Source organism: Cyprinus carpio, chromosome A7 (assembly GCF_018340385.1).
Source record: "Cyprinus carpio isolate SPL01 chromosome A7, ASM1834038v1, whole genome shotgun sequence".
Lineage (NCBI taxonomy): Eukaryota > Metazoa > Chordata > Actinopteri > Cypriniformes > Cyprinidae > Cyprinus > Cyprinus carpio.
The window spans coordinates 20,163,711-20,189,543 of record NC_056578.1 but is presented as its reverse complement, the minus strand read 5'-3'; the positions used below and the strand labels follow the sequence as shown (position 1 = coordinate 20,189,543).

The following is a 25,833-nucleotide window of genomic DNA, read 5'->3' as shown; positions in this document are numbered from 1 at the left end:
TTGAGGAAGACAAAATGGCACATTAGCACATAAATGCGCTGTAGTCTTTTGAAGGCAGTCTAGGGAAGCCCTGATAAAACCACAGGGACTCCTGGGTTGAAGGGGGACTTTAACTTCATTATTCACCAAAAGGTTCCCTTCACTGGGCCTCCTGAGGAACCACGAAAAACCAGCTGAGACCCGCTTAATATGACAGACTGGAATATATAAATATGTTTTTGTCTAAACATTAAAAAGGTAAATTATCATGAAATGACAAGACAAACACTGGCGTAATTCAAAAGCGCTGTCCTCTCTTATGGTAACTTTATTCCAGGAAGCTATTCAAAGTCAATATTTGGCACACAGATACCTAATATAGATGCTAACAAAAATAAACACATATGGGATAAAAGAGCTTAAAATTCCATTTGAATTAAATGGGTAGATTATTTAATTCCAATTCAGTTTCTATGGGGTCAAATGACTGGGGCAATAATTCTGCTAACACGAGAAGCTCAAGTAAGACAACATAGCACTGAACCACTCCATACTGTTTACAGGCACAAGAGATCAACAAGGCCTCTTTCTCAACATCTAGCACGTCCCTCTCAAGGCACACCAATCGTCAGTACATACACAGAATTACACAGCAATACAAAACATTGGGACAGCAGATTCAACAACATTATAGGTACAACTGGGCTAAAATGGCTTTCAGTATAAAGTGCAAAACCTAAATTCTGTTCCATTGTATGCTACAATAAGAACCTTAAAGGATGAAGACGTGGTATAGAGCAACTGACTTAGAGTAAACATAAATATGTTGGTATGTCTTTGTCATTGTCAGACAAATTAAAAGCAATTTTAGAAACAAAATTTACATCCATCTCAAGTCATTGTGCCTGCATACAGTTGCTCAAGCTAAACCACATTAAAATAAGTGCATTAGATTATATAGATGAGTCTGTGCATTCTCTGTAAATTATTTCTGTAGACATTTTGCATCACATCGGACCTACAGTGTTATTAGGCACAAGATTTACACAGCGACAGTTTCCAGGCCCCTACTACTGATTAAGCACATAATTCTGATGATCCATAATTTATTATTCATGATTATAAATATAGTATCATAAAAGAATTAAGTAATGATGGGCAAAAACCGAATAATAAATATTAACATTATCCACTTTTGTTATTAAAACAGCTATGCATATCTTGAACATTAAAATGCAGGTTCACAAAACCCTGTTATTCAGAAAGCAGAAGCATTAAAGGCATGAAGATGATACATAAATACAAAATAAATTAACATACCTTGCTTTTTTGCAAAACTCAATTACAGAGAACAGGTAATGTGCTGCATAGAAGCTGCATAAATGCTCCTGATGACAACCATAATGGATTATTTGTCACCCAAAGTTGTGGGTGTGGATTTGTTATGCATATTTTAGAGACTGAAGACATGTGGCCCTAAGCTCATGTGCTTTCTGTGATTTGCTGTAAGAAAATGTGTTACTTTGTCCTCCCAGTCTGGAAAGGGAAGACCTCAGTATAACTCATTCTTGTTTTAAGATGGACAGGCTGACTGGAGATTTACGCTGTGAAGTTAAGAGTAACCATGAAGTGATTTTCTTTTCTTTGATGTGAATGAATGAGTGAGGGAGGACAGTTCAATGAAAACAGTTTGACAGTCACACCCAGTAGGCCTTTGGAATGTGGTTAAGCCTTATATATGTTCAATAGTTGTACAGTACATTTCTGACAATCGCATATGCGGAGGCACATAATACAGGGCAGAACACTTCAAGCTAACAAAAAAGGAAGTGTGAAATGATCTGCCCTGTACACAAAGGAAATGGACCCTCGGCTAACTCTACCAACCCATGTAACCTATTAGCGTTAAAAAAGAAGAACAAATTAATAGTCTCTTAGAAATAAATTTACTGACTTTAAAAAAAAAAAACACAAAGTCCGTGGCCTGTCAAACTGGCCTGAGGAGGTAAATGTCTGCAGTAAGATCTGCAGTAAGATCTAGGGTTATAAAAAGATAAAACAGGAAAGAGAGAATTTTTACAATTGGGTCGGCTTCCTGCTTTGGGGCTCCGCACCAGAAGGTGGCACTGTCACCAGACTTCTAAGATAAACACAAGGATTCCTTCTCTTTCCTGCGGATTGAGTGGCAGGTGGCGGCGGTTGCCTCAAAGAAGACATTAGGGCCTGCATTTCCTGCTGCCGCTGAGAGAGGGTGCCTTCCTCCTCATCCTCCTTCCCTGTAGGGAACTTGAACTGCAATGAACTTGGGGAACCTGTATTACTTCCTGATCCTGCACCACTTTTTCCCTTTGCAGGGGTCCACACGGGTCCTCCCAGGCTCGAGACGGCGCTAACACGTGGGTGCTGAGGCTCCGGAGGAGAAGCCAGGCTCTCAAGAGAGGAGATGCTCTGGTCCCAAGCCTGCTGCAGGTCTATAGGGATAATTTTAGTTGCCTCCACAGACACACAGGGAGGGAGGGAACCCATGCCACTTTTCCACGGCAGGTTTTTCTCTCCACATGTTGGCGATGGAGGGGCTGCGACCGGGCTCTGACAACCATCCAGTGCAGCTGGTACTGAAAGAACAGAAGGAGACACAAGAAGATACAGAGTTGTTGGGAATAGGAAACAGTCAGTTCTCATATTTTCTTACCAAAATTGTGTTCATATCTCACCTGATTTTGGTCTCTCCTTTGGTGTTTCTGGGGCTTTGCGAGCCACAAAAGTGATGCCTACATCATCATCTTTATCTGGTTCAGGAGGATCATGTTTATCCTCCTCAGGCGCCATTGGAACCACAACTGGGTCTGAAGACAAGACACATGCAAAAACATGTTACACACAATGCACTGGGAATTTTAAGTAGCAGAACAAAGCTCAACGGTTAATTTGGCAAATAACCTTTGTCCTGCCAGCTGACATTTCGGCGTGGTTTGTCACTGGTGTCTTGCTCTTTAGCATCTGACCCTTTCCGCTGTAAAACAATATTAGCAATATTTTAAAAAAAGAGGGTGGGAGTAAACTAATCAGAGGAATAAGCTATATGCATACATATGGAAGATTTTTTTTTTTTATGTTTTTGAAAGAAATGTATTTTGCTCACCAAGGCTGCATTTATTTTATTAAAATATATTACAATTTTCATGTAATTTATTCTTACAATGGCAAAACTAAATTATCAGTAGCCATTACTACAGTCTTCAGTGTGACATGATCCTTCAGAAATAATTCTAATTTGCTGAGGTGGTGATTAAGAAACATTAATATTATTGTTCTAAACACGTGTAAAACATGATCCACAAAAAACGGTGGTAGCGCTTAACACACGTTCAAATATCTAGAAGGCAAAAAACATGAAACATTTTCACGGATTCCTCGATGAATAGAAAGTTAAATAAAACAGCATTTATTTGGAATAGAAATCTTTTGATGAAACATTAAATCGTCATATCTGTCACTTTTGATTAATTTAATACATCCTTGCTGAATAAAAGCATTAATGGTGATGAATTGTTGCAACATTCCCTCTCACTTTCTCTCTTTTAATATCATGCACTTGCAGATGCACATTCACAGACACACACACATTAGCAAGTCATTGCTCATGATACATACCAGTAACTACAAACATTAACCATGTCTCTACATTGCCTTCAGGCAACTGACCTTACACACACTCACACATACATGTCAGTCTTAACCTACCTTGGCCTCCCTCAGGTCCACCTAACTCAACATAAGTGTGTACTGCTGCAGTTTTAAGCTCTTGCCTTTTTCTGACTGCGGTCCTTCTTGTGGCGCTTGTAGCGAGTGGATTTAAAGGACTCCAGACGGTTGTGCATATTCCTCTGGAACACCTCCCTGTCCTGTCTCTCTTTTTCACCCACTGTCATGAAGTGCCGACTGTAGTGAGACTGGTACTGCAGGAATAGAGAAGGAGAGGTCAAAAGAAGCAAACACATGTCACTGATGCAATATAATGTTTCAGAGCTCGTCACAGTGAGAGGGTGAGTGTGTGTGTGTGTGGCCGGAACTGTACCTGTCTCCTGGGTTTGTAGAGGTTTTCAACAAGAACATGATGTGTCTCGAGATCTTCCTCTATTTTGGCTCCTGGCACTGTGTCAATCACCTGGAGGTCTAGACACACCCCACTGCCATTTTCTCTCCTGAGGGATCACAGATAGACACACACTGGAATCAACATGCATGTAAACACATGTATACTTACAGCACAGATATGCACACAATGTCTTCCCCTGCCCCTGCACACACTGTCTAGTAAATACAGTAAATTCATTCATAACATTATAAAAGATTTCTGTGTACAAATAAGTATATTTTTTTCTATCTATAAATACTTTTTTTTTTTTTTTTTTTTTTTTTTTTTTTTTTTTACTTTCTATTCCTTAGGAAATTCTGAAAAAACTATTGATAATAAAATAATTTTTTCTTGAGCACCAAATCAGCATTAGAATGATTTTTGAAGGATAATGCAACATTATTCAGTGGTGTACATTTATCTTATTTTAGGGAGATTAAAATGTTTTTACAGACAACAAGATAAAAATACTGATGAAGATAATATCTTTTGCAATGTCCTCAAACACAAACATACTCACAGGTAGTTGGTAACATTGGTGACCTCTGGAAAAGAGGTTCTGCTGGCCATGGAAGGCAGAGAGAGTCTAGCAGAGGTCAACACATTCCCACCCTGAGAGAAAGACAGAGAAATTCCCAAGATTCAAATACTAAACTCTATGCTTGATTCTGATTGGCTGACACATACAGCGTCACAGTCTGTTCTGCACTCTTACAAAGAAAAATTAAAATGAAAATATATACACAGCAAGCCAGCACAAACCTGTGGGAAAGACATGCGGAAATGTGACTTATGTACAGAAAGACAATAAAAGAAAAACTCTCTTTTTAAAAGTGTTTAAATTTTTTTCAGTTAGAAACATTTTAATTTATATTTAGTTTTTACCCTGCCCAAATTAAAAGAGTGATTCTGTGTCTCTTTCACTGAGCAATCTGAAAGAGAAAAGACTTTTCTATATCTTTCAATCTTGTGCTAATATTAGCTTGATAACTCCTCTCAGGAAACCAAGCTCTATGAAACTCAATGGTTCAGGAAATGATCTCACTGGAGGACAAAAGTCCTGCATGACTAACGTTCCAGGTGTTCTACACATCTAACATGACTAAAGACAAACTGTAACCAACTTAAAAGAATCGAGTGGGAAATGTGTAACAATTATGACGTGCATTTCTATACATTCATATTAAAATATATTACACCACTCTACTGGAGGCCCTTAGTTTTCTTTCCTCTTTCAATCTCTCTCTATATGATGCCATCTCTGAGTATTTTTGTAGATATGTTTGATGTTGCAGCTTACAGGTATCAGATGCCTACAAAGGACCAGTATTGGCAGAGACACAGTGGCATCAGGCTAACTAACAAAGAGAGGAATTATCCTCTGCTCTTCTCAAACGACTCTTGAGCCGAAGAAACGATCTCAGTGCTTCCTCTGCTCAATGCCATAATCCAGGGGCTTTCAGCCTTTAAAGGCCCAAGGACCCTCAACAAGACTCTCATCCAACCCAGAGACCCCCCAGCATAAAAAAACCTCAAGTATAACTTTTATTAAGAACAGTAACTAACAAAACATTAACTAACATCACAAATAGTTAATGTTTGTATAAAAAAGTTAGAAATTAAAATGTATTGAGGATCTTGGCTATAATCCACAACTATTAGTGAGTCTGAATGAAGAAACACTTTTACAGACTGGACACAGATGAAAATATTGTTAAAAATATTGAAAAAAAAAAAGTGTTTTTTAAGCCGTTTTATTGTTGTATTGCACAGCAGTGAGGTTTTTACCTAGTACTGATTTTTGAGTGTGGGCACCATCTAGTGGTCAACTATTTCAGTAAAATAATAATACAGCAATGAACCCTTACAAAAAAGTGCCATGGTGAGAACCGCAGGGTCACACATGACAGCCTTTCAGGACAGCAGTCTCAGCACTACCATGTCCAAAAAATGGGATGGTATCATTCAACTTTTTAACAAGACAAGCATCACCTGAAAAAGTACCACTGACAAACCGTCTACCTGATAAATGGCTACACAAAGACTTTCACCTGATCAATGACACTGATGGCATCTCTGATGTTGATTTTCTGATAGGCCTCCCACAGTTCACTCTTATGGTACACAGACTTTCTCAACAGCAGCTTGCTCAAATAGTTCTTGTCAAATTGCTCCCACCTAAAGGATAAAACAATGATTCTTAATTCTTTTCAGCTCTTGCATTTTGACCGAGCACATTTCTCATCATGAGAATAGATGCAGGTATAATCTACTGTAGAAGCAGTATAAGTGCCACTCACTTGTCCCTCCAGTGATGGTATCCATTCAAACCGGCAATGTCTTCCACAGCTGTCAGAATGTGGTCAAAGGCCTGAAGACAAGTTCAGTGCTTCTGTAAGTTATTAATGGCTATTTTACTTGAATTATCTTCATCTCTGCATTTAGATATATTTATTAGTTTATTTCATGTCAGCATTCAAGGCAATTTTGAGATGAGAAAATCTGCTGACTATAACTGTAACACAATGTGTGAATGACATGAGACGATGACTATAGGGTAATATCAATATTTTAATTACTTCATGTTGGCTGTTGGAATTTCTTGAGAACAAATTCATATCAGTATGTCCACAGCATGAAGATAAGAGCTAATGGTTTTATGAATGAACCACTCCTTTTAAAATCTTACAAGTCTACCGACATTTGTTATGGCATCCGCGTCAAACATTATAATACTCATGATAACTTTTGTTAACTCTACAATAAGTAAATCCACTTGTCCAGCTTACTCTTTGACAGTGATGCCATAAAATTTACAGCACTACCATGAAAAAATAAATGAATAAAAATAACAATAAAAAAGGAAGTTCAAACTAAATTCTAAAGATGTCTGTGTGCTTGTTTCTCTGGCACATAAGGTGAATACAACTCTAAATCTTCAGAGTTAGGGAAACTGCTGGATTCTAAGGAATATCTCTTCTATTCTCCTTTATTTTCTCAGAATCTCTTCTGTCTGCTCAGCTACACTACAGTCTATCTTTAGCGCAGGTTTTACAGTGCTCAGCAGGTAGCCTTGAGTCCCAGAGAGTGCATGCACCAGCAGGGTGTGTAAGGCCTTCAGAAAGAAGATGAGTTAAATGGCAAGGGGCCGTGTGACGTCTGCCTATGTGTGCACACATCTATTTGTGGAAAGGCAAAAAAAGAGCTCTGATGATTAATTAATTGGAGGGAAGAGTCTAAAGTCAGTCTGTCAGTCTCAATGGTGCTGTTTCAGTCATCAGATCACAAGCACTGCACAGACAGCAAGGTCAACATCATCACTCACACATTTCACCACAGGCAGTCAGGCACGGACAGAGGGAGACAGGTGAAGAGAAACAGAGACAGAATAGAGGCAGGATTTACAAGTGACATTGACTCACACGCTCGTGGATCTCTTCGTTAATGGTGGGTTTTCTGTTTGTGCTGCGAGGCACTTTCAACCATTTCACTAAAGGCTTGATGGTTAAACCCTGGGAGGAAAGATTAGGAAAATGTCAACAAATCAGACAGAAGGAAGCCTCCGAAGCTTTCAACTAAATATCACAGCTCATATTTCTAGAAGCAGCACTAAGTGTTTTAAATAAACTTTTTACCTAATTAAGCAGTATCACACTAGCATGCTGTTTTTTGAAATACTGATTTACTCATATTTTATTTTGCCAGATATTTTGTGTATTTTTGCTCTGCCAGTGAAAGAGGTTATAAACGAAGCACAAGCAAAATCAACGTTATGCTTGTCCAAGGAACACTGAATATATCACTGTTTTTGAACAAATTGTTTTAGTGAAATTAGGGGTGTAAAATTACCAAAATCTTATATCACGAGATGAGTATAATTTTATTTCACGGTAACAATATATACAGTATCACAATATAGCTATTTTTGCTTTAAATAAGATATTTATGATATCAAAAAAAAATTAAATGTATACCATAGAAATTTCATAAAGTAGGAATATTAGACTGCTGTCACTTTAAGAGCTGCCTGGATCCAATATACAACTGTTTGCTTTCACTTAAGACCTAAATTACTGTGTTTACGAGGATACTCTTAAACACACAAATTTTTACACATAAAAGTACTTAAATCCAATCGTTCAAGGCTTACAAAGTGGCAAAAATAATTCAGTTCAATACTCCCGTGCTCTATGAGCACCGTCTTCATGTGCGCATGCCTCTCTGACAGTGTTCTCTTTCGCTGCTGATTGCATTTCAATGGATTAAAATCACTTGTTTTTAAATCGCAATGCTTAAAAAATATGCAAACAATAAGTTTCCATGACCACGATAGAGACAATAGTCTCTACCGGTTGACAAATTTCTAAAAGTTTATCGTATCTACCGATATATATCGCCCACCCCTATGTGAAATATTCAATGACTCACTCATTCAGTTTTAGTTTCTGAATGACAGGGCTGTTAAACATACTGCAAAACTGTACTTAAAGTATAGAACTACAGATACTATGTCAAAGTAAATAAATAAATAAAGTCATAAGTACCTAGCCAATAAAAATGCTTGAGTGAAAGTAAAAAAGCATTTAATTGTACTTGTACTCTTACTATTTTTACCACAAATGACTGAATAAGGAAAAAAGTAATAGTAGTATGCTAGTATGAGGTTGTGAATTCAGCAACTGTTTTCAGGTCCTGAATGAATCATTGTTTTTGAACGAATAGTCTAAATGAATGAGTCAGTGACTCATTCATAGAGACACTAATTGGCACCTACAATACTAGCATATCAATGTATTCTGCAGAAAGATTTGCTGAAAAACCCTCAACACTACTGACAGTGGCAACATTTATATATGTATTATGTATTTAATGTTTTAATAAAAAAATAAAATAAAATAAAAACCTTGCATACTTGTCTAACCAGCATGCATATTTGTGGAATCTGTTGACAGATGAGTTCCTAACCACCATTTGGCAGTATATCCTGATGATTTCAGCAGCCAAATATACTGTGGCATGTTGGATACACCATTATGACAACACAGGCATAAACACTCTAGAGATTCTCTAGCCTTAAATAATGGATGAGATTGGAATAAGGTAAAAGGCCTGGCCAGATGGGCACATCACACAAACACATTTATACATAGGCAGCACCATCAAAATCACTCCATTCATCAAAATTAGCATCTCTATGTCAGAGCAGCTTTGGAAATAACAGTAATTTGACACAGCAGTGGGGAAATGTCACACACAATCAGAGCCTGAGGAAAGATGAAATAGAAAACAAACAAACACTTTTATCAACACATAATGATTCTGTAAAGGTGAGAGCAGAGGGAAAACATGAATAGGCAAGAATACAGAAACAATAAATATCTAAAAGAGTTACCTGAAACATGACTGTGAAGAAAACCACAACTATGGTTGTTGCCACAAAGTAGTCTTTAGCCTTCACGTGTTCTTTATCTAAAAGTACCACCAGAGCAAAGGCCACTGCACCTCGGAGACCGCCGTATGACATCACCACTTGATCAATCTTTTCCAGGGGAACCAGTCTGAACCAGTTCAGGAACCAAGTCTGCCCTGCAACACCTGCAAATGACATGATGAGCAAATATATATTTATGCTAACTGTTAGAGCTGAGGCCTTTGCAAATGTCTTGTGCAAGACTAATTCAGCATCTCCAGCCATTATAAATGACAAAAGAAGTTAAATGAAAACTAGATGAATGTACATGGTACGTTTTCAGCTTTCATGGTTTAGGAAAATCCAAAGTGAAAGTTAACTGTAAAGCAGAATATACCATGAGTGAGGGGTTTCAATTAACACTTCTTTTTTATTTTTGACTTCAGTAACCAAAAAGTACCAACAATACAATGTGACTATCATGTTTTTTTGTTTTTTTTTAATCATGGTATAGAATAGAATAGAATAGAATAGAATAGAATAGAATAGAATAGAATAGAATAGAATAGAATAAAACTCTCACCCACAGCCCTGAAGACTAAGATAAATATGAGTGTGCTAACGACAAGGCCAGTGTCCCAGGCCCACTTGGACTTGTCCACAGCTGAGATACCCAAAAAGATGAAGATGATCGTCTCTGCAATGCTGGCCAGGGTTTTCATGGTGTACTTCACGGTGGTCCGGGACTTCTGGGATATATTGGCCTCCACATACTTGTTGCAGCCAATGCCGCAGAAAGTCATCCTGTTATGAATCAACAATGCCATCAAGAGGCACAGATATTATATAATGACCAAAGAATACAATATATGTATTTTTATCCAAAGAAAGTATATAAATACATAAATATAACTGAGTTTAAAGTTGAAAAGAGTAGTTGTTAATCTTCATACAAATTGTGTGGACCTTTGTACCTTTGGACTGACGTCTACATTTAGACAATGATATGAGATATCCCCATATTTACACTCCATGTACATAAATTATATCAGGCAGGAATTACGCTTTGCTCAGAGTGCTGTGTTTCATTTGAGTCACTCTGCATTACTCACAGAACAGTCCAGAAACAATGAAAAGTGCAGAATTATAATGATGAGATCATATTTATATCATCCAGTCCCACATGACCTTTTCCCATTTTCTTTAAATCCTACTATGTTTTATTTCAATCCAAACTCAATACCCCCTTGTGCTGTAAGTGTGATGACGAGCCATCAGGGGGCGCTCCAAGCACTGCATTACTTTATACTTACAAAATCAGACAGACAGGCATTTACATTAACTACATGTGAGAGAAATCATTACTTCATATTGTGTAGTACTGATTGCTGTCCTTAAGGCATGTTGTATTCGAGCATGACTCTGCATCTTAAAATCTGTTCTAATGAGCAATACTAAATTGGGTTAATAATCTAATTCCTCTGCTCATAATCTCATTATGTGATTTATGACCCACCAGAAACTACTGAGATTTATGGGTCAGCACAAAAATATTTTGAAAACAATCTGAAACAATCTTAAAAATGCCATTGAAAATATTCATAAACAACATCATGTTTTCCGCATCATGTGCACAGACATACAGCGCACATAAACAAACACACTAAGCAGTTTTCATTCAGTGTATCATGTTTTCATTCTCCTTTATTATACTCCTATATTTCTCTCTCTTTTGCTGTAGTCCTCTTAGGTATGAATCATTCCCTCTCTCCGCATTAATACTGTCATTTAACTTCTCACCGTTTTAAATGTCAGCCACTACAGAGATTTTCACAGAGCTGCACATACACACAGCTATTTTTCTATCATGATGGGAACACTCAGCTAATGATATTTTCTGTGCCCTATGATCACACAAATCTTTCTGGATTTCACAATTTCAGTCATATTTCATTTTGTGTATTATTCATCTTCTAAACAAATTTCATGGTCACAGCGTTAATAAAGATGCAGTTTACTACTATGTAGAGACTCATTTTCAAATAAGTCAAGTTATTCAGATGCAGTGGCAATACTCACGATAGAATAGCTGACAGAGAGAAGAGTTCTGCCGTCAGGTAGGCCAGGTAAACTAACAGGAAGATGAACAGTGGCTCTATGATGCGCACATTCTTCGTAAAACGAGTGACAAAGGCCAGAATAATGGCAAAGATGAGCCCAACCAAAGTCCCTCCAATACTGACAATGAGGAAGGATGCTGGAATAATTGCATGTAAGATAGAGAATAAAAAAAGAATTAACTCATTTAAATATTACACTCTGAAAGAAACAATTTATACATTTTGTACTTACCAATTCCTTTAAAATAGTCTGCAGTGTAAACATTTCCTGGTCCCACTTCCACAAAGGATATGTACACTTTGTATAAGACCTGTTGAGAAAATGACTAATTTATCCCTGCAACACTACCTAGCCAGTATGGAAAACTAAATGATAAAAACAAAATAAACATTGAAACGTAAAAAAAAAAAAACACTTCAAATAATATCATTCAAAAATTTGGGGCCAGTAAGATTTTTTTATGTTTTTGAAATCTCATGTGCTCACCAAGGTTGCATGTATGTGATCAAAATACAGTAAAAACAGTAATATTATTGAATATTATTATAATCGAAAGTAATTATTTCTTATTAATCTATTTGAAAATTTAATTTATTCCTGTGAAGGTAAAACTGAATTTTCAGCATCATTACGCAGTCTTCAGTGTCACATGTCAATCATTCTAATGTGCTTATTTGCTGCTCAAGAAACATTTCTTCTTATTATCAGTGTTGGGTTAGGTTAGGTAACAGTTAACAGTTGTGCTGCTTATTTGTTTGGAAAGTGTAATATATTCTTTTTCAGGATTCTTTGATAAATAGAAACGTCAAAGTACTGTCAGTTTTGATCATTTTATGCATCCTTACTAAATAAAAGTATACTCATTTTGGTCACTCTTTATTTTGGGAACCAATTCTCACTATTAACTACAACTTTTGCCTCAGTAAACTCTTGTTAAAAATTTGATGCTTATTAATAGTTAGTAAAGTAGTTACATTTAGGTATGGGGTCGGATTAAGGGTTCTAAAATATGGTCATGCAGAATAAAGCATTAACATGTGCTTCTTAAGTACTAACAAACAGACAATATGCTAGTAATATAAACAACTAGTTAATAGTGAGAACTGGTCCCTAAAATAGTTTTTCCTTAATTTCTTAAAATATCATATATCATATCTCATCATATCATCATATCTCATCATATCATAATCTACTGACCCTACACTTTTAAACTGTAGTCAAGGTGAGTTAAAAATGATATTCAATGCTAATGGAGAAAGTGCATGGACAGACTGAAAGTGCATCTGAAATTGTTCCCCATAATAGCAATATAAGATTTCCTATTGCACACATCAGATGAGTTAACATGCAGCTCAGCAGCCAAACTGAAGATGTGCAATGTTGTGAAGAGCTTTGTCCATCTCAAATATCTCATGACTGCCTAGAATAATAAACCTGTATAATAATAAATCTTACAATATTGCAATTAGACCAGTAGCACAAGAGACAGAGCCCTGCATTTCACTTGAGTCTATTTCTCCTCATTGCTAAAGGACCAATGTGTTATCCTGTACCTTTGATAATGAGTATAATAAGAAGAAGCTGCCCCTGTTCACCACGAGGAATTCCCCTTGTCATCTGTAAACAAGCCTTTTTTCAGTCTGTTACTACACTATAACCTGCTGCCACCTCTGCACTGAAGCCTGAGAACCTGCTCAAGAGGGTAAAATCCCTAGAATGTGACTGTGGTAACTTTACAACTAATCTTCTAAAAAGGAGACTTACAACAGAAATCTTGTAACGACCCAACTCAAAGAGCAGTGACATTAAGAGAACAAAAGATAATTATTATGGTTATTTATGGATATTTAGTGCCATTTAAAGGGATAGCGCACCAAAAATCATTTATGTACTTTTTATTTTTTTTCACAAACCTTTATGAGTTTCTGTCTTCTGCAAAACATAAAAGAGATATTTTGAAGAATCTAGGTAATACAAACAAATGGTGCCAACTGGCTTCCATTGTATGACAACACCAAAAAATAATAAATCAAAATATTTTATTCTATATCCCACAGAAGAAAGAAGTCAGAGTTTTGGAATGTTGTAGATGCACCAAAAATGGTGAACTATCCCTTTAAGGGATAAAAATAAAAATGTCAATAATGATTTTTGACGTGCATAATAGTCTCTGTCTCAGTCCAATCTAGTAATTCATAATCTTTGATTCACCCTTTGTGTTGGATGCATTTTTTTACAAAAATCACAACTAACATATAACAGAACAACTGAAAACTATTGCACTACATGATTCAAGACTTTTACAGAGTAAGTCTGGAACTGTTGTTCCCTCACATAACCTGTGAATTCAAGCAAAAACGTGCAGACCCAGACAAATAATCTTCTGAATGACATTCTAGAATGGATGGATACGTCCATGCTTTCACATTCCAGATGGAGTGAGGTTGATGTTGTAGGGTAGATTAAAGTGAAGCAGGTGGGGAATGTGTGTATTGATGGGGGTCACTGGGCTTTATCCTCTACACATGGCTCAACAAGTGTGATAGCTACAAAACTAAGGGGACACACATGCATACAGTCAACACAAACCCAAGACTGCACAAACAAGAGCTTGATATTCCGCTGATTTGGAACCAAATTTAATCCTAATGGCAATATATAGTATAAACAAGTAACACTAAATCAGTTTATCTCTAACTAGTAGCTACTGTATGTCCCCAGAGTCATTGTATAAAAAATACAAAGAAAACAGGGAAATGGTTTGGATTATTTAGTGGCAATGTCTTGGCCTAAGTCATTTACTATTGATTTGCTCCTCCAGAGCAAGTAAATGACTTTTGGTTATGTTTTATAACATAATCATGTCAGCACTACAGTAAATGGGTTCTGGTGTAATGTTACCATAACAACAGAGATGCGACTGAACAGAGAGAACACAGACGGATACAGAGATTTTCCTCATCTCCCTTGAGCTCTCCTTGAGCCTTTTAAATCCCTAAGCTAACCTTAACTTTCATATGTCCACAAGAAAATAAGTAGGTCTACATATGTCAAAACACTACAATACCAATTATGACTGAACTGAGTGTCTATGGTACTAAAGATCTTTAGAAATTAATACTTTTTTTCTGCTAGGATGCATTAAATTTATCAAAAGTGAGTCTAAGCATACTGAAGAAAAAAACTATTATGGTTTACATCAAAATATTAAGCAGTACAACTGTTTTCAACATTGATGATAATAGGAAGCAGCAAATCAGCATCGTAAAATAATTTCTGAAGGATCATGTGACACTGAAGACTAGAGTAATGGGTTTGGTGAGCATTAGAGACTTTACACACACACACAAAAAACTTACTGACCTCAAACTTTTGAATGGTAGTGTATTTTCTCACAGTGCTGACCAAGTTTCAACCATGAGTCTGTTTACAAGTTAGGGATTGAAGCAAACAAGAGTCATACAGGGGAAGATGATTAAAAAATGTCCTGACTCACCACAGTGACAGCATCATTGAGCAGTGACTCGCCAAAGACAATGATGAAGAGTGTCTCATTCACATGGACTTCTTCAAACACAGCGATCACTGCTACAGGATCCACAGCCGAGATCAGAGCTCCAAACAACAAGAAATCCATCAAACCTGCGTTTACTTTTTCATCTGCACACACACACAAACACAAGCTGCAGTCAATAATTACAGCCAAATTGACTGTAGTACAGCCCTATTAGTGTGGTGTAGTAGCTAAAGATCTGTAATAGTCGTTTCAAACATTGTAAGCTGGGATTCACCATAGTGCACTTTAACCCATGATGCTCCAGTGTGACTGTCCTAGTGATAAGAGTACTGTATGTTGCCTTGGATAAAAATAACCTGTCAGGATTCTGGACTGTCTGTGTTGTGTTTTTGCTCCCCATGTGCTCTGTGAAATATTGTTCCTGTGTGTTTGATTGGTCATTGTTTCTTGGTGTGATTCATTATTAGTTCATCCTCTTCACCTGTCTCAGTGTGTTACAATCGTGACAAAACCTACTGTATCAACTGTATTTGGACTTGAAGATAACAATATAACACTGTGATAACTCTGGTTATAATTATTATTAATAAATTGAATCCTTTATTATGTTATTACTTTATTATCCTTTATACGTGCCCCTCTTTTATCATATTGCAGTTGTCAGTATTTTATAAACAAAATAAGCAACTGAAGTAAAATCACAGTAACAAAAGGACTCTAATAGCTTACAGTATTTATTAAACAGTGATTTGCAACCAGGGTCAGGGTCCACTAGGGGGGAGTCAATAAACTTCCGAAAAGGGTTTAAGAAACTTAATTAAATTAAAAACTTAATAATCAAAGTAAAAAACATAATATTTCTTATTTATATTTGTCCCCTCAGCAACTGAGGAACATATAGTTCTTGAAATGTCTGGAATCAAAAATTATTCAAGGTTTATTATTTTAATATTCTTATCCATTCATAATTTCTCTTAATAAAAAGTTCTAAAACAAGCGTACGTGGCTAAAGCACTGTATGATTTATGATCAATTAAGAAGTGTCATATTTGGTTCCATTAGTTTGAACTGACACCCCATAATAGCTCACCTATGACCCCTGCCATCTTGACTCCATAGAGACAGAATCCAGTGCAGAAGGCGTTCCACAATGTGCCTACCACAGCATACATCAAAATGGCACCCAGGTTGTCAAAAAAGAGCCGTGCTGGCATAAAATACCCAGCATCCCCGACTATAGTCGGCAGGAGAAAGAGGAAAAAAAGTCCTGGGTCCAGTTGGTACGGCTGCTTCTTGCTGGCGATAAGGACCACTGCACCCAGAACCAGACCCAGCAGAATCAGCATACAGCTCTCTGGGACCGCAGTGGTAAAACGCTGAGAGAAGTGGAATACTGAAGATTGCAGAGTGGAGAAAAGAGAGAACAGAGGGGAAAAAGTTAAAATGATTTGAAATGAGAGATATGTTGCCATTCAGTTTCATAAAAAGTGTAAATGTAGTAAATGTGCTTTACTGAAATGGCACTGTACACTGTAAAAAAAAAAAAAAAAAAAAAAAAAAAAAAAAAAACGTTTTATTTATGGTAAAATACCGGCAGCTGTGGTTGCAAGAATTTCACCGTAAAAAAATATGGTAGCAACATTTTAGATTTTAGAGACTTAACTTAAATTCACAATAAAATACTGTATTTCATTAACTGATGTAATATTAATAAAACAACATACTGAAGTACTAATATCTGTTTTGAACCATTGTAATGCACTGATAACCACCAAAAACTGGTGGCGATCAGAAAGTCATATGATGAACCAAAACTCATCACAAACAGCTTTTCTACAAGCTGAGGAGGGCAATATATTTATATATAGAAGGTACACAGTGTCATTCACACAAACACTAAACACCATGATGGTGACACGATACTGAAATAATGCAATAACATTAATTTAACAACATTAGATGTAAGATAAAACCCTAATGTACAAAACTGATATAAAAAAACTAAGAAGAAACATAGTTATTAAAAAAATAAACAATCAAATATGAAGTGTCATACAGGGAATTCTGGGAGTGTCAATTTACTGTTTTTCACTGTATATTATACAATGACTTCTTTTTCACTTCCAAAAACTTACCATATTTTTAGCAGTATTTTACTATAAAATTACATTAAATGTAATTACATTTATTCACTGTATATAGAATGGAAACATACTGTTAACCAATTAGCAGGTTTTTACTGTAGCATTTTACAGTCTTTTACTGTTAAAATCACAATTTTGTTTTACAGTGTAGCTGTACAATTTTATCCCTTTTAAACAGACTTGAATTGCAATTTGCTCATAATGTACATACAGCAGACTGCATTCATGTACTTTGACTTTTAGCCATTTATATTTGAATTATTAAATCTCAAGGGAAAAATCTTAATGTCAATCTTTAATTTCAAAAAGCTAAAAGCTTCATGAAGTAAAAAGTTTCATGGCCCACAGCAGCCAATAAGCCTAATTTAATGACTAGTTTATAAGTTGTGGCTGCTGTAATTCCATACCATGGTTTCCACTGAATTGTTACTTAACACCACTCTAACGTACAATGACTTACAAATAGTGAGTCACAGAAGGACAGTAAGTGTGCCAGTATTAGTCGCAAAAACACCATTCTCATACTAAAGCTTAAGAAAGGAGTATCATATACACAAACAAACATACGGCCAAGAACTGAACAAGGTGTCTGCATACTCACTTAATCAGTAAAATGTATGGCCTTACTCCATGGAGCAGCTGCAAGAATTCATCACAGTATTTCCTATGGGAAATTCAGTATGACCAGTTTCCATTTACAAGTCAGACATATCAAATGACTGTACAAGTGATTATCAGGAGGGGAGCAATCACACTGCAATAACTCAGCTACCTGGTTCCTCCTCCTCATCATGAACTAGGAGTCGGCTGGATCAGGACACTGAAACATGAGGTGAAAGCCTATACTTCACATAAACCACAAGTAGTGTTTATGTGGACAAAATGGAATTTAATAGATTATAAGAAGTTTGGGAATATAAAAAATGGGGATATTTTACTGAAAATTATGTTGATTAATAACGCTTATTAAATAATGAGCAAGGCACACTCTGACCTCCATTTATACAAGTCCTCATGAAACGCCAGTCTGTAAAATCACAACACATTACAGCATAATGAGAGATTCTAATGCCACTAATTATTCATGTTTCCACGTTCTGAGTGATTTCGTGGAGGAGGGAAAACACAGTATACACCTCTGCCAAGAAACATAACAATCACCGCTCACTGTGAGTCATTCACACAAGGACAGAAAAAAACAAAAAAAGCATACTAGACATCTGCACAAACACATGCATGTGTGCACACACAAACACTAAATAACAAAAACAAAAAATAATAATAATAAAAAATTCTGAAAATATCCCGATACATATGCCTAAATATAGACAAAATACACAAATATGTTTTAATGAGAGTGCTATAGATTCATTCCATTCATACTGACACCTGTGTGCCATGCCAACCTCTCTCTATTGTAATAGAAAAGACCTTCATGTGTGAACATGACACTTGCTACTGCTAAATCAATTCTATCACAAGATCTCCTGCTTTTAAATTATTACTTGTCATAAGCTTTTAATAATCGGTCCACATATAATTACAGTCATTATGAAAGAATAATAAATCCAATTAAAATGACGCCCTTCATTTTCAGGGACAGGCAGAGAGAAAACTTTTGCACAGCTAATTAGGAATATAGAGTGAAGTGCAGTCCCATTACGATTATCTTTATTAACATTAGAACAGGTCTATGATTACATTAAAGTGTGTATAATGGGATGGTGCTCAAACTCAACAACTGAAAGAAGTTTGAGAAGTAGAGTGTGTTCTGAATGCAGAACACTGATAAATGAGATTGTGAAAGTTACAGGACAGATCATAATCATCACCACATACGCATATTGTTTCACTGTTTTTTGTCTGTAGCTGAACTAATGAGCAGACATTGTCAATAACCACAGTTTCCTCAAAAATATTAAGCAGCACAACAGTTTTCAGCATTGTTAATAAGAAATGTTTCTTGAACACATTAAAATGATTTCTGAAGGACCATGTGACTCTGAAGACTGGAGTAATGGCTGAAAATTCAGCTTTGCCAATTACATTTTTTTAAATATTAAAATTTATTTAAATATTAATATTATTTTACAATATTATTTTGTTCTGTATTTTTTAGCAAATAAATGCACCATTGGTGAGCATAAGAGACTTCATTAAAACACTGAAAAAAATAAAATACACATTCAAAACTTTTGAACGAGGCCTTCCATAAATTACACTTGCCAGTATCACAATAAAGGGTAAATCCGTGCTGACACCGCTAGTTATTTTGATAATGCACTGATGCAATGTTTTGGCAGTACTATAATAGTACAATAGTTTAAAGGTGCTGTATGCTATTTTATGACTGTACTAAAACATAAAAAACACCATAATACATTACTAGACATTCAATAAATATGCCAAGTTCACATACTTATTTCGCTGAATAAAACAACAACAACAAAAACCAATGCTACAGGCAGTTATTCTACTTAGAAAATGGACATTCCATGTCGGAATGTCTGTTTTTGTTTTGGTTTGTGTGATTCCACCTATTGACTCAACCATTTCAACTGCTAGCTGTCAATATTACATACTGCACCTTTAAGGATAATATAAAAACACTTTGCACAAGGGGCAGCTGTGTCCACTGCCTTTTGTGTTTTTGTCACCTACTGTAAGTTTTCTTAACACCTGTTCTGGCTGTATGTACTCAGCACTTTAAGACAGCTGAACACTGTGCGCAGGTGCTTCAGACAGTGCTTCTATCTCCAGATGCAAGACAAATATTCAGAATGAATTTTGATGGTGTTACTGTGGCAATCGAATCATGGAGAAACAGATGATTGAGCTACCAAAACTAAATGATCTGATATAACTGCATGTCTTAGCCAAAAATACAAGCTGGAGGGACGCCTGAGAGACACCCACACACGCAAATGCAGGAGGCAGTGCATTGTGTGTATGTACTTTATATGTGTGTATTTTCATGAATAAACTACACAATGTGTCTCACAAAATGTACAGCGAGGCAAACGAGGTCAAACTTTATTCACGAATAGCACAAAATCAAACAATTCTCCAGTGAACTCACAAACCGAGAATCATCTCGTTTGTAATGAGCTGAGAAAAGATGATTGTAGAAGCATTTGACTGATGGATTTTGGTGAAGAAATGTTAATCAAATAGCAGAAATGTTGCAAATTGAAAGTACTGGAAATAACTTGATGGTATTATTCATAATTTCATACACATGCAAAACAGTGCTGGTTTTAAAGGGACAGTTCACCCAAAAGTAAAAATTCTGTCTTCATTTACTCATGGTCCCCATTGACTTCCATGTATGGAAGAATTAAAATAATACATTCTTCAAAATATCTTCTTTTGTGTTCAAAAGGCTGCAAAGTCTGCAACAAATTGACATGGGAAAATATGTAGCTACTGCGACATTTACATCAATATAAAAAAAAGCGTAATAAAAAGCAATAAATAGCTACATGGCTACGTTGTAGAACAATATGCCACGCCAGGGACCGTATGATGATGTCATGAGGTACAAGAAGAACTTTTGAACCAGTTCTTCATAACAAAGAGTTCGAAAGAACCGATTCGCGGACTAGAATCGAACTTTCCCATCACCATCAGAACACAGACCGACGACGGAAAGATGATGAGTCATAGCCAATCAGAGCTCGCAGCTTTTGGAAAGGTGCCGGATCGGCGGGAACACGGTGATCTCACGGGGCACATTAATATCTACAGCACTGACTGCGATAGCAAAAAAAAAATCAAGAAAATTACAGGTACAAATAGAAACCCATCACTAGAGTTCTGTCTCTTTAACGCAGTATCTCCTGTGCAGCTAAAAGCCTTTTTTATTATTGTATCAAAATGCCCCTGAGGAAACCAATGGGCTTTATTGCCATGGCAACCACCAGCGTCTGCCAGCGGAAGGGAAGCGCAGGTGGCTTGCGCTTTTTACGCACCGTTTTACAGCCGTCCAAGTACGCAGTACTCATCATATTCACGTCCATAAGACGGTCAACTTTCCGCTTAACGACATTACAACGGGTATAGAAAGCTCGGTAGCGTCTACATATCACACCCAAAACAACTCGTTTAGTATGCGAAAACTTACATTATTATTACTACAGAACTTACGTATTTTCGCTACACTGGCCACCAAAAGCCAGCTGGCTATAATGTAAGGTGTCTGCACGTAGCTCCATTCCCACTGCACTATCCTGTAACCTCCTCCTCCGTGCTGGTGAGACGACTCTCCGTCCTCCGTGCTCGGCGCCGCCGGCTCCTCCGCAGACCGGGCCTGCGCAATCCCGGGATGCCCGTACTCTTCTGGAACATAGCGCGAGGCGACGGGGGATGTGCCGGCAGGTGCCGCGCTTACCTCCAGCTCTGGCGGGACCGATGCTCCGGTCACAGAAAGGTCAGTCGTTGCTTCATTAGCCACAGTTATGAACAGGAGCAAACTCAAGCCCCGCATCTTTCCGGCGTGTTCAACGGCGTGTCATCTTCATAGCTTTTATACACTCCTGTTGCGATGGCAAGCCCTCCGCGGGACGCCCCGTTACCGGTTTACAACAGCAACACACACTCCACTTGCCGGTAACTCGCGAAGGTGCAGCTGGCGTATATGGACACGTGATTCGGTCGAGCACGAGGAGGCTCTTATTTAAGAGCCGTCACCCACCATCCTCATCAAAAGTCAGTGAATTAAAAACTCGCATTATCAGCCTATTTATACATTATGGAGAAATACATTTGTTTTGATAGTCGATAATAAAGTCGATTTAACCGTTTACGCAGTATATTCTAAATAATAGATCTCTAAATTGAAATTGTAGCTGTCAAATGAATTATATATATATATATATATATATATATATATATATATATATATATATATATATATATATATATATATATATATATATATAAAGACACATGTGCCCCCAGGAGGAGATAACAATGAAGCATTTCTGACATCTGTCCTTGATTGTTTGACTGGCAATAATGAAACTGGAAATATAGAAAAGTCTAATGAAACATTTTATTTAATTTTAAACAAAATGTTGTCTTTGGATTCAAGGTCATCATGTCAATGTGAAACAATTCTGAAACGGAATATACTGTCTAACATCAGATGCACTGTACTTGCAAACTATTTCTTTGCAAACGAACTTTCTTTGTGCAGCTGTCAAGAGTGGTGACGGGGACGTACTGCACTGGAACACGCTAATAGTGATACATTCAGAGTGAAGAACACATGCACTCATGCAGACAGGCAATAAGGTCATACATAAAACAACAGTGATTCATAGTGACTCTTAATTCCTACAGCATAACCCCATGTGCAAAAAAAAGCAATACCAAGAAAATCCTACAAATATGTGCTTGTAACAGTTTTTTAAAAATGCTACAGAAATATTGTGCCTTTAACGCAAGACTTCTCTTCAGCAAGAAACAGAGTGGTCCATCCATGCACATATTTTATAACACCACAACAATGGAACTAAAAAGGTTAAACTTGAACACATCAGAGACTGCACAATAATAAATATCAGGAGAGAAATGTGATACAGCAGAATACAGGGCTGTGTTGTAGCATTCACAAAACAAATCAAGAGAGCTCTGTGATTAATAAAAGAAAAACAAACATGTGAACTAGTTTATGTCCTCTCTAATCAAGATCTCCTTGGTAGTCAGGATATCCATTTGAACATCACCCAGGTGCACATGGGTCAGCTTTCCAGACACAAATTAAACCCTGTCCAAGACTAAAGAGTTTTCAATGGTCAATCATTACTGACAGTGCTGTTTATTCCAGGGATCAGCTTCATTAATGGGCACAGGAAACCAGTTTGTTTGAGTTACCCTATTGCACTGATCTCAGTTACGGGTTTCCATGATCCTAACTTTGAGCTGGGCCATTCTAACAGACATGGCTAAAATATAAAAAACTTGTCTTTTAAAAAAATTCAGTATTAACTTATAACCTCTCAAACCCTTAGATACATCTCTTTGACTGATAAATTGTTTTCCAATCTATGCAATCTAAAATAATATGTGCATCTGGTCAAACTATATAGCATTTCATGTCACTGGATCATATTATATGCAGCTATTCTCCATCGGTAAACATGGGCTGGTATTTAATACTATGCCATTAAAGTTTGTACCAATCAAATCATGATATGTGACCCTTGACCACAAAACCAGTCATAAGGGTCAATTGAAAGCTGGATAAATAAGCTTTCCATTGATATATGGTTTGTTAGGATAGGACAATATTTGTGCAAGATACAACTATTTGAAAATCTGGAATCTGAGGGTGCAAAAAAATCTAAAAATTGAGAAAATCGCCTTTAAAGTTGTCCAAATGAAGTTCTTAGCAATGCATATTACTAATCAAAAATTAAGTTTTAATATTACTATTTACAGTAGAAAAATTACAAAATATCTTCATGTAACATGATCTTTACTTAATACCCTAATGATTTTTGACATAAAAGAAAAATCAATACTTTTGACCCATGCAATGTATTTTTGGTTATTGCTACAAATATACCCCAGTGACTTAAGACTGGATTTGTGGTCCAGGGTCAGATATGTCTAATGAATACCATGCACATACTTCAGGTCTTTGTATAGTAATGCAGCTGTTTGTATTTCAGCTGGAAGTACATGATTCATCCACTGAATTGTTCAGATTGGCAGATAGATTTAGTTGCAGGCATCCCACAAAATTTCAGCGAAGATCCCTTCATCACAGATCTTCCTGTCATTAATACAGCTCTCCTTATGGCCTCATTGCTGCCTTGCTGCAGTTTCCCCTACATGAGAGCTACCAGCTCAGACCTTTCCGTTAGTACTGCCGAGACCAAGGGCCTGTACCACATCCACACTCAGCCCACTCTTCAGAGTCCTCCGCACTGCAACACAAACAGCACACCATTAAAACCACAAGACTTTATGTTAAACTGTAATATAAAACATGCAACTCAGTGTCAAACAATATAAATAATACATAAACTATTTGCACGTATAAAGAGTTTCTTTTGATGAATGGAAAAGGTAAAGCTTTCCTGTAGTTCAAACAGCAGAGAAAGGCATTAGCAACACCAAGGTCGTGGGTTTGATTCACAAGAACTAATAAATGTGTACCTTGAATGCAATGTAAGTCACTTTAAATAAAAGCATCTGCCAAATGTATAAATGTAAACAAATTAGCAAATATTTAGCAAAATTTCGTGGGCAAAAAGGGTCCATTGTTTATTGTCAATAATGTAGTGATGTATGAAGCACCTCTCACACAGAAGTCACTTTCAAGCCAAGCAGCTCTCTGTTGGTCAACACAGCAAACTCACATTACCAACTCACATTACCGAAATCTTTCCCTCGTGTTAAATTCCCAATTTCGTGAATTACTATACCTATAGAAATGACTGGATTTTGCCCACGAAAATGTACCACTGCGCTTTAAGACATACCACAGACAGCTTCAGCATATTATAAATAAACCTAAAAAGTCTCAGCTGCATAGATTATTCATTAGGTTTGGAGGTTTAATTGCTTTCCGTTTCCATTTTTAAAAGTACAGTTGCAAGAATGCCCTACAAAAGGCTCTCTGTGGTGTCGATTTAGTTAAATTTGGCACAAGCAGAAGTAAAGAGTTGGCACGATATGGATCTGACAGGGAGATTTAGGGGCTTTTGAAAGTTAACCAATGGTTGAAGCCAGATTACATTGTGTTTTGTACACAGATAGTGTTGAATGCAAACAGTGACTAAATCCTTAATCTCATTCCCCAGGTTTAGGGCTAAAACAACCCTCGGAACTGGTTATGAAGTTCAGTGGTCAAAAAATAAATAAAAAATGCGTTGACAGTCTCAATGTACTTACATGACTTTCTGTTAAGCCGTGAGCGTTTCCGTGTTTTTGGACTAGATGCCCTCTCTGTGGGGTTTTGGGTGACAGACTTAACCAGACGATCCATGATCTCATCTGTGGCATCGTCCTGTGAGCTGGCGCTGTCCTCTTTGGCTACAGACATGTTTGTACTAACCCTGCCTAAACCTGTGTAGAAATTACATTAGATCAATCATTAGTGTGCTTAATTACTTGAAAAAACAGTCCTAGATCTTTCAAAGGAAGCGTTAAAATGAATGAGGCTGGTATTGATTCTCAGCAAGCTGATGAAAATCAGTCATTTGTAAAAGGTTCATAGATATTCAGGCAAACACAAAGTTGGGTGCAAAGTTTGAATCAATGGCTTATTCATCCAGGTTTTTCCATGTCTGTCTTGACAGCCCTCAAAAATCATTTTAGTTCATAATAAATCTGTTAGTTGAGCAAACCCACTCCATGCAGCCTGTGCAGTAGCTCTACCTTCATCATCATCATCATCATCATCCTGTGCTGACTGGCTCTCTACTGGTGAAGTAGGAGCGCTGTCAGAGTCATAAGGCCCCTCTGTGAGATCAAATTACCCAACCTTAATGTTCTCATTAATTATAAAGTT

At 36.8% G+C, this 25,833-nt stretch overlaps 2 protein-coding genes across 8 annotated transcripts in view; both read right to left on the bottom strand.

Annotated features, from left to right (window-relative positions):
• Positions 1 to 273: 273 nt before the first annotated feature.
• Positions 274 to 22,047, bottom strand: LOC109107295 (sodium/hydrogen exchanger 5-like). The gene is made up of 16 exons (XM_042760280.1): positions 21,456 to 22,047; positions 16,256 to 16,558; positions 15,145 to 15,308; positions 11,880 to 11,958; positions 11,607 to 11,784; positions 10,111 to 10,331; positions 9,510 to 9,712; positions 7,540 to 7,629; positions 6,418 to 6,488; positions 6,169 to 6,295; positions 4,638 to 4,729; positions 4,058 to 4,184; positions 3,789 to 3,938; positions 2,920 to 2,992; positions 2,694 to 2,825; positions 274 to 2,594 (listed from the first exon to the last, which is right to left on the bottom strand). The coding sequence occupies exons 1-16, from the start codon at positions 21,793 to 21,795 to the stop codon at positions 2,056 to 2,058; spliced, it is 2,889 nt and encodes a 962-aa protein (XP_042616214.1). The 5' UTR covers positions 21,796 to 22,047; the 3' UTR covers positions 274 to 2,055.
• A 1,776-nt stretch (positions 22,048 to 23,823) lies between these two features.
• LOC109107674 (FH1/FH2 domain-containing protein 1-like) overlaps positions 23,824 to 25,833 on the bottom strand; it is a 46,301-nt gene continuing 44,291 nt past the window's right edge. For 6 of the 7 annotated variants that reach the window (XM_042760273.1, XM_042760274.1, XM_042760275.1 and 3 more), the window contains 3 exons: positions 25,701 to 25,784; positions 25,215 to 25,388; positions 23,824 to 24,244 (listed from right to left, as the gene is read on the bottom strand). In XM_042760273.1, coding sequence (XP_042616207.1) covers positions 24,165 to 24,244; positions 25,215 to 25,388; positions 25,701 to 25,784 — 338 coding nt within the window. In that variant the 3' untranslated portion in view covers positions 23,824 to 24,164. The remainder of the gene's footprint in view (positions 24,245 to 25,214; positions 25,389 to 25,700; positions 25,785 to 25,833) is intronic. The other variant, XM_042760277.1, reaches the window with a different exon arrangement.